Consider the following 16,941-nt stretch of genomic DNA (forward strand, 5'->3'; position numbering starts at 1 on the left):
GCACTCTAGATATGAATAAAAATAAAGTAGATAAAGGGTGAGGGGTGGAGGGGGAATGAAGCGCTGTAAGGCTGGGGCCTGTGTTTGCTAAAATTGAGTGTTGATTAAGAAGTGGTGAACTGGCTAAAAATGGGGGAGAATAAGTTTAAGATATGTTTTGGTTATAATGGGTATGCTATATGATAAAATAAGTATTAAAATGTAGGTGATTGTGAAGATTGATGAATTAACGGTGATATATGTACAATGGTTGGGGGTGGTGGTGGTTGGGGTCTGGTTGTACTGTGCTTTGTTATGTACATGATGTTGTGGGATAAAATATACTTTTGGTTATGAAAATATATGTGATATATAATAAAATATAGGATAAGATATGGATTGGTATAGGTTAAGACGTGATGACTGAGCTGACGGTAGAGGTTGCTTGTCATATCTTCCTACACACCTCTATTCTAGCGGCGAAAAATGGCAGCAGATTTATTTCCCTTTTTTCTGTCCAATCAGAACACGTGTTACATCGACCTAGATTCAACTTGACAAATGCAAGCAATGTGGAGAAACGTGACTGAGTTCTGTCTAGAAGGAACATTTGAGTATCGCGCTCGGGAAGAGGTTCTAGTTTTCAAGATGCATCCGGAAATTACCGAGATCTTGCGAACGATCACTTTTGAAACAAGGTCGCTGACTGCACTACTAAATCTGATTACCTCCAATCACGAGTCTTGAACACTCGCACCATTAAAGGGTCGTATTAGAACAGAGGTTACGTAGGAAGATATGACAAGTAACCTCTGTGGGAAGAGAATGAGGGGATTAAGTACAGGCGGAGAGCGTGTAGCTGGGCGTGGACGTCGGAGAAGACGACCGCGCACCGGCTTGTGGGACCGTTAGGTGGCTTACGGTAGAACGTGGCTGGAGATATTATGGCGGAGAGTGTTTATGATTTATATTTTGTGAGCTATGGCAGAGTTTAAAATGAAAGTTGCAATGGCGTTGAAAATAGGTTATGCGTTAGCGGGGTTGAGTAGGAGGTGTATGTTATCGTGATATTTTGGTGGTATTGAGCTGTGTAGTTGGGTAATGTTGGTGTGTTGTTGTTTACATTATGTGTTATTGATTCTTTTGTTTTGCAGTGTGGGCAGAGCCCATCTGGGTGTGACCTGTGAAGGTCCCGGGGTAGAATAGCCCTTCAGCAACACATGCTTGCCATAAAAGGCGACTATGTTTGTCGTAAGAGGCGACTAACGGGATCGGGTGGTCAGGCTTGCTGACTTGGTTGGGACATGTTATCGGTTCCCAATTGCGCAGATCGATGTTCATGTTGTTGATCACTGGATTGTTTGGTCCAGCCTCGATTATTTACAGACCGCCGCCATATAGCTGAAATATTGCTGGGTGCGGCGTAAAACTCAGTCACTCATCTGGGTGTCTGTTTTGTCTGTATAAATTGTAGTTACGGTTGGTGTTGCCTGTGATGAGTCGTGCAATGAGGGTGTTTGTGTGGGGGGTGTTTGAGAATGAAGGTGTTTTAGTAATGAGTTGTGTGATGATGGATTTGTAAAGTTGAGCGTGGATGTATTTGTTTTGATGAGCTGTTTGATTTCTGTTTTTGAGGTGTGGAATGGAATGTGTGGGGATGGGTGGGTAGTTGCTAATTTTGCTGTTATGTCTGCTGTATTATTGCCTATGTTGTTTGTGTGTGTGCTGGGATCCATAGTAGAGTGATATTTTTGTTAAGTTCCTGAAGAGTGCTGGTTTGTAGGGTGATTTGGTGAATGAGGTGGGGACAGGATTTAGAGTATTTGTTTTGGAGTTGCTTGATGGCTGAGAGGGAGTCGGATACAATTAGGAAGTGGGTGGCTGGGAGGGTGGGGATAGTGTGTAGGGCTGTGAGGATAGCTAGCAGTTCTGCGGTTGTGATGTTATGTGATTTGTAAGGTGAAAGTTTGTGGTGATGGAGGGGGTTGTTTGTACGTGTATGCCTATTCCTGCTGTTTTGTGTGGTGAGATGGATGCGTCTGTATGTATGTGTATGGTTGGGGTAGTGAGTGTCTAAGTGGGTTTGGATGATGTTTGTTTTGGAGTGAGTGTCAGGTTTTGTTGTGGAGTTGAGTATAGTAGCTTGTAGTGTGGTGTCTGTTGTGGGTGGTGTATGTAGTTTGCTATGGGAGTTGTGTTTTGTATTGTGTCTAGTTGTTGTGCATGCAGTAGACTCGTGAGATGTGAATGGAATGGTCCGAAATTTTATTGTTTTTAAACTTTTTAAGCATGGATTTTTTATGTTAGTGTATTTTGCTTTAATGGTGTTATAGAAGGGGTTATATCGGGCCCCAAATTGAGTGCGGTTTGGTTTATTCTTGTACTGATTGAAGGGATGCCTGTGAGTAGGAGTGTGGATAGGGGGGTGCCAGTCCTGACCCCTAGGGCTAGTTTGAGGGCTTTATATTGGATGGAGTTGGCTTTTGGAGGTTGTAGGGGGAGAGAGAGTGCAGGACTGGAGTGGCGTAGTCCGGTTTCAACTGTATGAGGCAATGGTATCTGTTTATACGTGTTTGTTTGTCAGCTCCCCATGTGGTGCCACGAATACATTTCATTAAATTTAAGTCTTTTTGACAATTGTTGACCAAGTTATTAATATGGGGAGTCCATGTTAGGTGTTGATCAAACATTATTCCTAGAAATTTGGCTTCCATTTCGAAAATGATTTTTTGATTGTATAAGTGTAGTTTGGGGTATAATTTTGCATATGCTGTTTTTTTAATAAGATGCCCACGGTTTTTTAACGTTAATATGGAACCCCCACTTATGGGCCCAATTTTGAACGTGATTTAACATGCGCTGGGCTTTAGTAGTGTCTTGTGTGATTGAAGTAGAGGAGATCAAAAATGAAATGTCATCTGCAAATATGGCTGTGGATATCCGGCCATTTTTCAGGGAAAATGTCATTAATCATGAAGTTAAAGAGAGTTGTTGATAGGATACTGCCCATGGGGGTGGCATTTTCTAAGAGATATGGGTCCGAAAGGGTGTTGTGAGTTTTGACTATTATTTGTCTGGTGAATGAAATTTAGAATATTTCCGTGTATGGCATTTTCTTGGAGTTTTTGATGAGGCCGTTGTGCCAAACCATGTCGAATGCTTTACTAAAATCGATGAAAATGGCCAATGTGTATTGTTTCTGTACTTGTGCGACTCTAATATCATCCAAATGCAAAATGTGGTCTAAAGTTTGTCGATTTGGAGTGAAGCCGCTCTGGTCCTGTTAGTTGTTTAGTTGGTTGGATTGAATATGGCGCTTTAACCTATTGTTTACTATTGTTTCCATGGTTTTGCAAAGATGTGAAGTTAGTGAAATTGGCCTAAAGGAATCTGGGGAGTTGGTGGGTTTCCCTGGTTTCAGGATTGGCACCACCTTGGCTGTTTTCCAAGAGTTGGGTAGGGTTCCTAGGGTCCAGATTTTATTAAATAGTGTTAGGGTGAGAGGGAGCATGTTAGGGGGGAGTTTGTTATGATTGTGTAGGTGATTTGATCTGGACCCCGGGCTGAGACTGTCTTTTTGTGTTTGAGTTCGTGTATATTTATTGATTTATTAAGGGGTAGGTGTGTGTGTGTGGGGGGGGGGGGGGGGGGTAGTTGGTGGAGCTGCTTGTGTCCGAAAAGTGGGCTGTCATTGCATCGTTTTGTCTTTGTTTGTGGGGTGGTCCGAGAGATTGGATTGAATGAGGTTTTTTTTAATTTCCCTGTATACCTTTAAATTTGTTCCACAGTTTGCCTAAATTTGAGGGATGAGCAAAGCTTTCGCCAGTGGTTTATTTTGGCAGCCGTGATAGCTTTTTTGGTGTTGTTTCTTAGTTTTTTGGCCCCAAAGATTTTGGAACGGACCTTCTTAGCTTGATTGAGGGGCTTTTTTCTTGCCTTCCTGGCGTTAATGATTTCTGTGCTCCACCATGGGACTGTTTTTAGTGCAGGGGTGGGCCGAAAAGTGGGGATGTATATATTTGTGATGTCTATTATGGTGTTTGTGAGGTTAGAGTTAAAGGTGTTAATGTCGTGGTTGTATATGTCTTTTGTATTGATTTGGCAGCAAATGTTATGGAATTTATTCCCGTCTGCTTTTTTTATTGTATTTTGTTTCTGTGGGTGCATGTGTTGGGGTAGTGTTGGGTTGGTGCTGTGCTTGTAGGTGGGGTATTGTTATTTTGATGGGGCAGTGGTCACTGCCCCAGGTGTCTTGGTGTGCCTCCCATAGGCAAGCTTTTGGTAAGGTTGGTGATGTGATGGATAGATCTATAGCGCTTGGGAGTTGAAAGTGAGATAGGGGAATTCTAGTGGGCTGGCTGTCGTGGAGGGTAATGAGGTTGTGGTTGTCTAGCCAGTCTGATAGGAGAAGTCCATTTCGGCAGGTATATGGTTTGGTGCCCCATGATGGATGGTGGGCATTGAAGTCCCCGAGGATGAAGGTGTTGGGGGTTATGAATTTTGAAATGGTTTCTAAATCTTTTATATTGAATTTGACTGATGGACTTCTATAGACGTTTATAAAGGTAAGTTCTTTATTTTTAATGGTGGTTTTTATGGCCAGGACTTCGAGGTCTAAAGTTGGTATGTCAATTTCGGAATAAGTTAATTGGTCTGATATGAAGATGCCCAGCCCTCCTGAGGGGGGCCGGGGTTATTTACGGGCCGAGGGCGGTCTTTCCGAATGTAAAAAAAGCCTGGTATTTTGAAGGCATTTCTGGGGGATAATTTTGTTTCCTGTAAAAAGATTAACTTGGGGGGCAATTTTGTTTTGGGCGATGAGTGCCTTAAGCTCATGCCCGTTTGCTCGGAGACTGTTGCAGTTCCACTGCATCAGAGCCATGATCGCAGTGATTTGGAATAACAGTTTATTAAAGATCATGGGTGGGGCACATAATTTTGATAAATAGGGTAGGTATGCTAGAGCAGCTTAGTGGGTGTAGTTTAGGAAAGAGTTTTGACAGCTACGAGGAGACTGGCCAGGGGCTTATGGTAAATATTGAGTTTGCGGGCAATTGTGTGAATTTTCTTGGCGGTGGGATTTTGAGTGAGGGCTATGGTGGTGATACATTCTACAAGGATGTTGAGGTTTTGATTAAGTTTTTGGGGGGTGAGCGTGATGTTGGAGTTGGTTGTAGGTGTGGTGGGGGTTTTGTGCTTACGTGAGTGGGGCTTTATGATAGCTGGGTATGTGGGTTGTGTAATAGTTGGGCGGAGGTTTGTTTTGAGGGTGGGTTATGGGGGAGGTGTGGCAGTTTTGGGCCGGGGTTTGATTGGGAGGATGGGGGAGGTGGTAGTTGGTGTGGGGAGGAGGGGGCGTTTAGTGGATGTTTTGGGTTGGGTGGGTGGTTGGGGCTTGGGGATGGGTTGGGGTTGGGTGTAGTGTTTGGTGTGTTTGGGTCCAGCCTGATTCTCACATCCCTGTTCATAAAAGCTCTGTATTGCATCACACCTGAAATTGGAGGAGGTGTGGATCTGTATCCTATACAGAGTACTGCTGATCGGCTGTCTTTATTCTGCATGGAGCAATCTGTTCAGTTTTGTTCAGTAGCTTCAAAAAGTTTTCGACTTGTCCGTTCGCATTCGGGTGAATTCTGTGGTGCTTGAATCCACCTTTGAAAGCAAAGTCCGTTACTTGCTGTGAACTATATATCAGTTTCTATTTGTCGTGCCACATCGTGCACGAGATTGTAGTGACCATCCAGCTACAGTCCATGGATACCACCTCCCGTGGTCTGTCAGGTATAGTTGTTCTTTCCACAGGCTCTCTGGTATGACCCTTTGTCGTCACTTGGCATTCATAGCAATCATTTATGGCTGCTTCTATCACACTGTCCATGCTTGGGAATCAATATATTTCTCTTAGCATTATTTTAGTCTTGGACATGCCTGTGTGGCCTAGGGAGTGTCTGGCCTTGATTACAATTCTTTGTAATTGTCTCGCAATTTCAAACTTGTGAAGTCCGAAGATAATTCCATTGAAAACACTATATCTTTCTGAATTCCATAGAACAACAGAACATCTGGGTCTTTTCAGTGCTGTTCCCAGTTTTCCTTTTGTATTGATTTTGTTTGATTTTCTGTAACTGTTCATCTCCCTTTATCTCGTTTAGTTCTGAACACCACTGTATGTTCTTTTTCTATGAAGCTTTAACAGTTTCTTCTGTGTTGCCGTGTCCAGTCCCCAGTAAGGGATGGCATGAAAGGAAGTTGAGTGGGTCTGCAGCGTCTCTCCCTGGTGACCCGTGAAGGTCCTGGTGTAGAATAGAACACCCATGCTTGCCATAAAAGGCGACTGTGCCTTTCGTGAGAGGCGACTAACGGGATCAGGTGGTCAGACTCGCTGACTTGGTTGACACATGTCATCGGTTCCCAAATGTGCAGATCGATGCTCATGTTGTTGATCACTGAATTGTCTGGTCCAGCCTCGATTATTTACAGACCACCGCCATATAAACTCATGGGCAAAAGAAACTTATCACCCGACATTATTTGTGTTAAAAACGACAAAAACAAAAAAATGTCAGAAAGAATGTTTATATAAGAAAGATAAGCCATTTACACAGCAAAAACTGTATTTGTTGATGCCCTGTCAATGTTCATGCATGCAGGAAGTGAGGTAGATGACACATGGGGTGGACGTGAAAGTTTACACAGAGGATTGCATTCACAGAGTGTGTGGAAAACTGAATCTTGGAAGTGTCTGAGCACTCAGTACCTAGTGTGTCCACCCCTTGAATCAATGCACGCTAGTACACGTCTCCGCATTGATGTCGTCAAACGCCTGATGACGTCAGGAGGAATCCTCTGCCACAGTTCCAAGAGAACTTGCTCCAATTGTTGGCGATTTGCTGGTGGTTGCTGTCGTTGTCTTAGCTGTCTGTCGAGATGATCCCAGAGGTGTTCAATGGGATTCATGTCTGGGGAACGTGCTGGCCAGGGCAAAACGTTGATGTTGGCGTTGTTGAGGTAATCTTCAACGATTCTGGCAGTATGCGGACGTGCATTGTCCTGTTGCAAAAGAACACCTCTTGGCTGTTGACGCACAAAGGGCAAAACAACTGGCCTCAAGACTTCGTCCCTATACCTTTGGGCTGTCAGATTTCCATGCAGGATGACAAGCTGTGTCCTCTGATCAGCACAAATCCCACCCCACACCATGATACCACCTCCTCCAAATGGGTGCACCTCTTGAATGCAGTTCCTCGCCAATCGCTCACCTCTACGTCGGTATACACGGGCTCGGCCATCATTTCTGTACAAGTTGAAACGACTTTCATCAGTGAAGAGCACTCTCTGCCAGTCACGTCGCTGCCACCGACGTACTGTTCGTGCCCACTGCAGCCGACGTTGACAATGTTGGCGGGTCAAGGGCATTCCACGGAATGGACGGCGAGCTCTGATACCAGCAGCACGGAGACGTCTTAGTACGGTTCGTCTGCTGATGCGGTGTCCCAAGGCTGTGGTCGCCGTTGACGTCGCTGTGACGAATCTGTTCCGTAGGTGTATCGTACGGATATGGCGGTCTTCGGCGGGCGTCGTAACCCTTGGTCTACCTGATCTTGGACGGTCAGTGGTCTGACCTGTCTGCTGAAAACGTCTCAGGAGGTTGCTGATTGTTGCCTGGCTGCAGTGGAATGTTCTGGCAATCTGACGTTGTGACGCCCCCATATGGGCCATACCGATGGCCCTATTGCGTTGCTCCGATGACAGTCGTGGCATAACTTTGATATGCTTTTTGATAATGCATGATTGCACTGTCGAACAGCTGTATTTATGCAACCAATGTGCACGAGAACTTTTGGTTACACTCAAAAAACCTTTTTCACTGTTTTTCGTGCTTTCACGAAAATCACAATATCTCGGGTTTTTTGCTTCCTACTCAGCTTAAAAATGTGTTTTAGCGAATGTTTTCTCAGTATGTTTTACCTAGTTCAGTTTTGTTTAGAAGCGTAAATGGAAATTTTAAAGTGATAAGTTTCTTTTGCCCATGAGTTTAGCTGCAATATTGCTAAACTCACTCACTCACTCACTCACTCTCACTGGCTCATAGATCAGATCATAGTCAATATTCTACATATCCACCACCCATCTTCCTGTTCTCTGTGGCAGTTTGACGCTAGCTTTGTTGAACAATGGGAACAAGGGTCTCTGTGCTGTGGTGATTTTGAGTCTAGGTGCTCCAAGCAGGTACATGCCGAAACGTTGTTTCACCTACCTGATCTATAGCATCCTTTTCTGTTTGACTGTAGCATTTTTCTGTGTCAGACATGTTGTGAACTGACTGCATACCTTGTCAGTTTCTTGGAATATTCCCACTGCTATTCCTCCTCAGTAACTTGCTTCCACACGTACCACTGTTGGTTTTCTGGAATCGAAGTAGGTGACAGTTATACCATTTGTGAGATGGTCTTTGGGGTCTTGGAAAGCACTATTTTCTGCTTTGCCCCAATGGAATTTGGCATTCTTGTGGGCCAGTTCTCGGAGAAGAGCTGCAAGGATTGCATATTTTGGAATGAATTTCGAGAGATATCCAGTCATCCCCTGACAACTTCTAATCACTTCCTTCGACTTCGGTGCTTTATAATTCTTCACAGATTTCAGCTTTCATTCGGTGGGTTTCAGCTTTCACTCAGTATAGATGTGACCTTAGAACCCCATGGCCTTGACTCCAAAGTGACACTTGTCCCTGTTTAGTGTGATACCGAAGTCACTTTTGTTTTGTCATGCTCTTCCTTACTCAAACAGATCTTGGGATGCTTTAGCTTCAAATATCAGCCGTTTCGACCTGTAGTTACCCCCAGGACGTTCTGAATGTTGTGACGCTTCTTCAGGCTTGGTCCATTACAAGTTGTCGGTATCTCTGACGCATATCCAGCTTGGAAAGGATGACACAGTCGTTGAATTTGTAGATGGAATCAACAACTGGTGCCTGTATGATTCTGCTTTTTTCCATACTCTTGTTTGCGACCCTCATGTCAATACTGGCTCTGATCATGTTTGGTGAAAGTATTTTCTGTGCTACACCTTTTAACTTTGGTTTCAGTTGTACAACCAGTGGCGAAGTTATTAGTTCGTATGTAGGGACACGTTCATAGATATCGTTCTCAAGACCCTGCTCAATCAACTCTTTCAAAGGTTTCTGAAGATAACATGGAATCTGGCGTGGCTTCTGCGCCATTGATACAGCATCGGTTTCATTGGTAAGGAACATGGAAAGTCTCTAATACTCCTGAGATCACAAAAATCTTCCCAATTTCATTGAACAAATGTCAGGATTCCTCCATCATGTTTTCCGTGTTACAATTTTCCTTCACAACCTGCTCTGTTTTGTCTCGAAGATTGTTTCCTGCTTTGAGTCATCCATCTTCTCTGATTTGCAACATTCCTAACTCCACGAGAGATTTTCCTCTAATCAGCGGGGGTGAGTTTGGTGTGTCCTTTCACAACGATGAACTTTGTCTTGATATCATTCGTTGGATTTTTAACTGTAGTCTCGAACTCTCCGTTAACTGTTAACTTGAACTTGATTAAATCTAAATGTGCTGTACCACCAGTTGTACTTTGCTTTCTTTTACCAAACTGTCAAACTGAAATTCGTCCATTATATTAACATCTGCCCCAAAGTCAGGTTCTATGTGTAGAGGCACATCATTAATGACAATTGGTACCGTTTTACTGCGACTTTCCACCTTCTTGATTACTATAATGAACAGGTGAGACTTGAAACATTCTTCATCTGATGAATCTGAACATCTGCAGCCTCTGGTTTCTTCACAGTCTTGTGTTTGTATTTACCTTGTGTTTGCCTTGATTTATGACCTGAATGTTGAGCTATTCATGCCTGGTTTGTGTACGCCTGTCAGTCCACAGTACGTACACTGCTGTCCTTGAAATCCATGATTCTAGAATCCTCATCCCCGTCCATTATTTTGTACCACTTGCACTCTCAGGCCTCATTTCCTGTATTTGTGACCTTTTGTCTTCGACCTGTCATGCTTCAGTGAGGAACTGGTTAAGATTAAATGATTTGTTGATTGTCCTTGTATCAAATTTTAGTTCTCACTGGTTTGGATTTAACGTTAAAGAATTCGTTCATCTTTCGAATTACCAAATTCATAATCGTGTGCTTTCTCTCTTAATCTAGCTGCATAAGATGTGGTGCTTTCTTGAGAGTGAGGTTTCATTTTTAAAAATAATAATCTTTCAGCTTCTACGTCTAACGCTGCATCTTCAGAATCCGGTAAACTCTTCTCTAGTCTTGAAATTTATTTCCCACCGTAAATAATAAGAGCATCTGTCTTATCTTTGACACTCGTGATGCAAAAATACCGAAATTAGCGCTCATTTCCCTCTAAAATTCGTCCCAGGCGCTGTCGCTGGTTATATGGTTGCCTGGTATGAACTGGGAACTCTTCAGGTTTTAGTCTGAATTGTGACAGTAGTTAGCGCCGGGGCAGCTTCTAGGTCTGCGTCCACCATTTTCTAAAACACATGTTGTGAACCCGCCCTCTATCACCGAAACAGGTAAAGTCATAAATTACAACCTTCTGTCTATTAAAACTTGCACTGTTCAGTATACGCACTTACCTGTCCGTTCTTCACACTCGTCCCCAATGCAATATTGTTCACCTTGCCAGCATGCTCACAACCCTTGCTCGAAGACAGCATGACAAGTACTTAGCTTACTAGAGAGACTATAATTCCCTCCCTTAGACTGCATGCTGAGTGAGGAGGTGTGTCAGCTTCGATCACTGTTATCAAAGAGGGGTCCATTTAGGATATAGATTCATAGCGGGATATATACACATACACCATAATGACACAAACTAGCAGAACTAGTCTTGTTCTCAAGAAGACGTTCCCGTACAATGTAAGACACCGGAGGATGTCGTCCATCCATATACTTCACCCCTTGCATGAAAGCACAAGGAAGATGGTCAGTAAACATGAATATCAGGAACTATGTCTTGAATACAAACTACAACACAAGGAAACGACTTAGAGTGAATAACAAGTGGACATGAGTGTGCATAACTTCCATGTCAACAACTGTTTAACATTGTTTAACATTTGCACAGAACGACAATCGAGACAAATCTAACATGGGATCATCAGTATATATTATAGCATGTCGCAAACTGAGTTATAGCTTCAATCCTTCACAAAATAAAGACTAACAAGAAAATAACAGGAGTACATCAATGTCTGTAGTTACATAAGTCCTACGTAGGAGACAGTAAGTTCTACGTAGAGATAGTGACACCACAAAACATTTTCACCGTGGCCCTAATACGCTTCCGTAGTTACACGCCTTCAAAGAACCATGTTTAATTATTCTACCGTATCACACTGTGTGGCAAAATACTAACAATTTACATTGATATTACTCGTCAAACATGAGAATCAAAGAGGTTATACATGTCAGGTCTTCCTGCACGGTTTGCTAGAATGGCTGCTGTGTCCCCATCCTTGTTCCTGTCGTTTATGTCGACAAGGTTCTGTGAAAGGATATACCCCACTATCTCCAGATGTCCACCTAAAGTGGCCAGATGAAGTATGTTATTACCCCAAACATCTACTATGTTTGTTAAACCACCTTCACGCACAAGCAGATCAACCACCTTTCCTTTTCCATAATATGCCGCCTTCATCAAAGCTGTCCTCCTGTGTTTTCCTCTGCTGTTGATATTCACCATTTCTCGTGACAGGATATACTGAACCATCTTTGTATCATCCCTTAATGAAGCATAATGAAGTATGTTTTCTCCATTACCATCAACCTGTGACACATTAGCTTTCATGCGCACGAGGTACTCAAAAACATTGATGTGTCCGATAAGAGCAGCCTTCATCAGAGGGGTAGCTCCGTATTTTTCACGACTGTTGATATTCACCAGGTTTTGTGACAGGATATACTGAACCATGTCTGTATGGCCCCCGAATGAGGCATGATGAAGTATGTTGTCTCCCCTATCATCAACATGTGACACATTAGCTCCATTAGATACGAGGAACTCAAAAACGTTTTTGTGTCCTACATATGCAGCCTTCATCAGCGGGGTTGCTCCCGTTTGTGTTCTACTGTCAATGTCTGTGGTGTTTAGGGAAAGGATATACTTCATCATCTCGACCTGTCCACTCAAAGCGGAAAGATGAAGGATGTTGTGACCCTTATCATCCACTAAGTCCATTCGACCACCAAACCTCACAAGCAGATCACAAATTTCTCTATGTCCATAATATGCTGCTCTCATCAATGGTGTCCTCTCGTATTTACCTCTACTGTTAATGTCCACCATCTCTCGTGTTACGATAAACACAACCATGTTTCCATGTCCCGCAATTGAAGCATGATGAAGTATGTTGTCTCCGTCAGTATCCACGAGATGCCTATTAGCTCCAAATGACATGAGGCACCTAAAAACGTGTATGTGTCCTTCTGATGCAGCCTTCATCAGAGAGGTTTCTCCGTTATTCCCCCTACTGTTAATATCAACACTGCATTCCTCGAGTACATACCTCACCATATACTCATGCCCTCCTCTGCATGCCAAGTGCAGGATATTCTCACCATCGTCATCCACGTGTGACACATTAGCTTCCTTGGACACTAGGAAAATGAACACGTCCATGTAACCACAATATACAGTCTGGAGCAATGGAGTTGATCCACGCATTCCCTTACTGTTAATATCAACAGTAGTATGTTTGACTATATACTTCACAATAGCCATAAGTCCTCCTCTGCAGGCCATGTGCAGGACATTGTCTCCGTTTTCATCTACGAGTGATACATCAGCTCCTTTGCGTACGAAAAAGTGAACTAGTTTTACATGTCCCTCTTGAGCCGCCACCATAAGTGGTGTCTTTCTGTGCTTCTCACCTCTACTGTTGACATCAACCGAACCTTGGAACAGGATGTGTTTCACTCGGCCCAGGTCCCCTTTCCTGCAGGCTTTGTGGAGCTGTCTGTTATCGTGGGTTTCCATCTTGTCTTCTTTTTCTTGTTTGCATCGTTCATGGGTGTTCCGCTTCTTATCTGTTGAATGAATATTTGAATACAAAATGACAATTTGATAGCAGTTAGAATTACTGTGAAATCGTCTAAACTTAATTATAAAGAAAATGTAAGTTATATAGTGTCGCTTTTCTCGGTTAAATTGAACATTGAAACTTCACTTGGGCAGGCACATAAATGTTTTTGACTGTAAACTCCGGTTGCATATCTTGGCAATTCTTACTACAACCCTGCACTTTAGTCTCAATTAGATCTTATACAAGTCATCAAATCAGTAACGTCAATTAGAAGTTACAAAGTCTGTTTTTACATGTAAATATTATTTCCCCATACACTGTTTCAGAGAGCATGTTACTATTATACTTTATTGAAAACTTCAAAAACATTATGCTTGAAACCATTAACAAGTATGGATTATTGTAACAAATAAATTATAGTTCGTAACCTTTCAGTGATACAATGCCACGTTGGCTGTATTGCAAATTTATCGTGACAGTGAAAGCTCCTAGAAACAGACATGAATCATATATTAATTGTATCTGTCAACAAAGGAGAGCAAAACAGTTAAAGTGTTACAAAGTATTCCTTAGCTCTATCATGTTATCATAAAAAGGCATGATGCACAATGCAGGACGAACAGCATAATACGGGCTATAGATCATAAGCGAGTGAAAGAATACGACACTCTCAGGTCTAACAACGTTTTAAGGCTTGCTTGATTTTAGGTGAATGTACAAGAAGGATAGCGCAGTGCAGTATGTAGTATTCCCAGGAAGTATTGAGAAAACATCTTCAATCTAGAAACAATCACTATTTTGTTGGGATGCATATTGTAAGTACTGCAGTATCAGCAATGCAGGTATACGTACTCGTAGCCCAACAATACATTGCTCACATGCCCCAGTTCATAATAAGAATGTGTTCATTATTTCTTGATTAATATTGATATATGTCAATAACGCATTTTGCATGTTGAAAGACATTAACGTTGCATTTTTAAAACCACCGAGTTCTGCAAAGCACTGAGTTCTCCAGAGGACTTTCTTATATTACCATGACAACATTGTCTATAAAATCAGGGACAATGAGTTACCTGTAGAGATAAGGATTGTGGATGAAAAAGCGATTGACTGAATTCATTTATGCCAGGAAATGCAGAGCACCCATCACCATAATTAATTGTTCTTCACTTCACACCGTTGTCAATCAGATCCACTCATGTCTAACTCGATATATTGTTAAAACATATGTCCTTTTCAGACTATCTCTCCTCTTCCTTATTTTCTTGGTGTTTATTGGCCTCATCACTCGTCGCTAGGATTTCAAACAGCACGAAACCGTCGTCACAACTCAACCCTTTCCGAAACTCGCAGGTGACCATAAAAGTGTTCCAGAAATGACCCAAGTTGCCATGAAGGCAATACAAAACACATTGAATAAAACGGCAAAACAATAAATTACGTCAGGACGTGATGTTTTGTTGTGGATATCTGTTATGTTCTTCAACAGTGGCCATAAGGCTTTGGTGGTACATCACTGATGATATGGTGCACGTTTTAATATTTATAGCCCGGAGTCACTTACACGAAATATTGCTGGTTGCAACATTCCTCCATTCTTATCAAGTCACAAACACGTTCAAGTCAATCCCTATAGTCTTTCTTCTTCGGCAAATGGGGTCTGATAGTAAAGCGTCCGCTTGTCACACTGATGACCCGGGTTCGATTCTCCACATGGGTACAATGTGTGACGCCCTTTTCCTGTGTCAATCTGTGTCATGGTGATGTACCATCACTTGTTGGCGATCTATAGCCTGTTTTTATACACTGTATCGTCTTTTCTAGCTTTTAAACTTCCTGACTAGTTTTAACATCAATATATCTGTGAGAATCTAGTCCGCTTTACTGTCTTTCCTCGACGAATATTTTAGATTGATTACCTTGTTTTTATCTCTGTATGGCTGTAATATTGCCGATGCGATGTAAAATTTTAACTCACCCACTCTGTGTCAACCGCCGTATTAGCGCTAGAATAGTGCTAAATGCGGCGTAAAACTGAACTCACACACTTACGTGAGAGAATGCTGATTGGAACATTCAACGGTATCAAGTTACACGCAAATTCGAGTCAATCTCTGTAGCCTCTTATCTATGGGAACCTTTGTCATTCCTGAAGTCGGCATATTTTTTTTGAGTTATCGATATCACAACACGCATCTTGCTGAAAGGTTGAAAGAGGGCTTGCCAGGTCACGAAATGCCTAGAGTCAGCAGTTGTTCGTTATAAGAACAGAACTGCCCCGCATAGTGATCTTAAAGGGAGCTGGGACACACGTGTTACTATATATCCCAAATACGCACTTGTTTCATAGGCCGAAAATACGCAGAAAAATCATTGGACTGGGGTATCTTCAGGGTGTCGTAGTTAAATATTGCAGATAACTATTGAATACAGAACCATTCCTCGGAACGCCATCGTTACGTGGGTTCCTGTAGGCTTAGCTAAAGAGTTCACGTTTGGAATCACAGTCAGATCAATGACTGACATTTTCATTCTTTAGATGGATGAGCACCCTGACCTTCATGAGTGAGTGAGTTTACTTTTACGCCGCACACACAGTCGCTTTTTATGGCAAGCGTGGGTTGCTGAAGACCTGTTCTACCACGTATCTTCACGGGTCCTAAACTTAATGAACAAGATTCGCAATAGCACTCTTGAATCACGATACAGATCTTCGCCCTCTACTAGATTCATTACAAACATAGATACACAAACAAATACACACACACACACACACACACACACACACAAACACAAACACACACACACACTCACACACACACACACACACACACACATTCACTGAGACTCATAAATCCAAGCCTTACACGAAATGTATAGCAAAGAGACACATTTATTCTGGAAGTGTGTCCATTACAACATAATACATAATACACATCACAAACTCAAATCTCTTCATTATCATATACATTTACCAGATACACAAATCATTAACAATTACTTCCCATATTCAGTATCAAATGTAATATAAAGATAACATTTCATTTTAAACATTCACTTTGTGTTATTCAATATAATACAATTAATGGCAAATTTAATTATGACTTGGAATATATTCATCACAACACACCTGCAAATATGAAGGAATGATCAATTATCTATAATATTTAGTTCACCTTGCAGTGGCATTTCAATGTAAAGACAATAATAGTTTTGTACACAGTAGCCATCTCAATATTTACAGTCAGTTGGAATATGTACTAAGGGAGACAAGAAAGATAATTATTATAAAGATTCGTCCCTTAATAAACAAAATATACATACGTCAGCAGACTCAATTAAGTTATTTATAACTTAGACTTTTAATTTAACAATTAAGCCTAACTACATGATTTTGTTAAACAGTGGCATGGAGAACTATGAAATAATACTAATTAATTGAATTGGCGGTTGTCAAGGTGAGCCAGTGACAAAATGTGTACCTTTTTTCATATTTTACACACAAGTACTTTAGAGTACTTTTACTGTAATATTTTAACATAATTTATGTATATATTTAATTTGTCCACTTTTATTGTCATAAGTTTCAAGCTTGGCAGACGCTAATCCGTTAATCTCTTATAACAACATCTAGTTGCCAAGTTGCTAAGTAAACAGCTTGTAATTAATATAGCTCACCTTGTCAACCTCCAATTGCTGACGTAGTTTCCTTAGCTGCGAAGACCTATAAAAGTCGGGTCTGTGTGCAACTTGAAGAATAAACTGTGGAAACTACATCAGCAGACTCAATTAAGTTATTTATAATTTAGACTTTTAATTTAACAATTAAACCTAACTACATGATTTTGTTGAATAATGGCATGGAGAACTATGAAATAATAC

The 16,941-nt window shown here is 41.7% G+C and overlaps 1 protein-coding gene across 1 annotated transcript; it reads right to left on the reverse strand.

Annotated features, from left to right (window-relative positions):
• Positions 1-11,411: 11,411 nt before the first annotated feature.
• Positions 11,412-13,010, reverse strand: LOC137256446 (ankyrin repeat domain-containing protein 50-like). The gene has a single exon (XM_067794288.1). It carries the CDS (start codon positions 13,008-13,010, stop codon positions 11,412-11,414), a length of 1,599 nt encoding a protein of 532 aa, XP_067650389.1.
• Positions 13,011-16,941: the final 3,931 nt, after the last annotated feature.

The sequence above is a fragment of the Haliotis asinina genome, chromosome 11 (assembly GCF_037392515.1).
Source record: "Haliotis asinina isolate JCU_RB_2024 chromosome 11, JCU_Hal_asi_v2, whole genome shotgun sequence".
Classification (NCBI taxonomy): Eukaryota; Metazoa; Mollusca; class Gastropoda; order Lepetellida; family Haliotidae; genus Haliotis; species Haliotis asinina.

Excerpts from the sequence above, each read along its gene's own strand:
- LOC137256446 (XM_067794288.1), bottom strand. The coding sequence starts at position 13,010 with ATGGAAACCCACGATAACAGACAGCTCCACAAAGCCTGCAGGAAAGGG.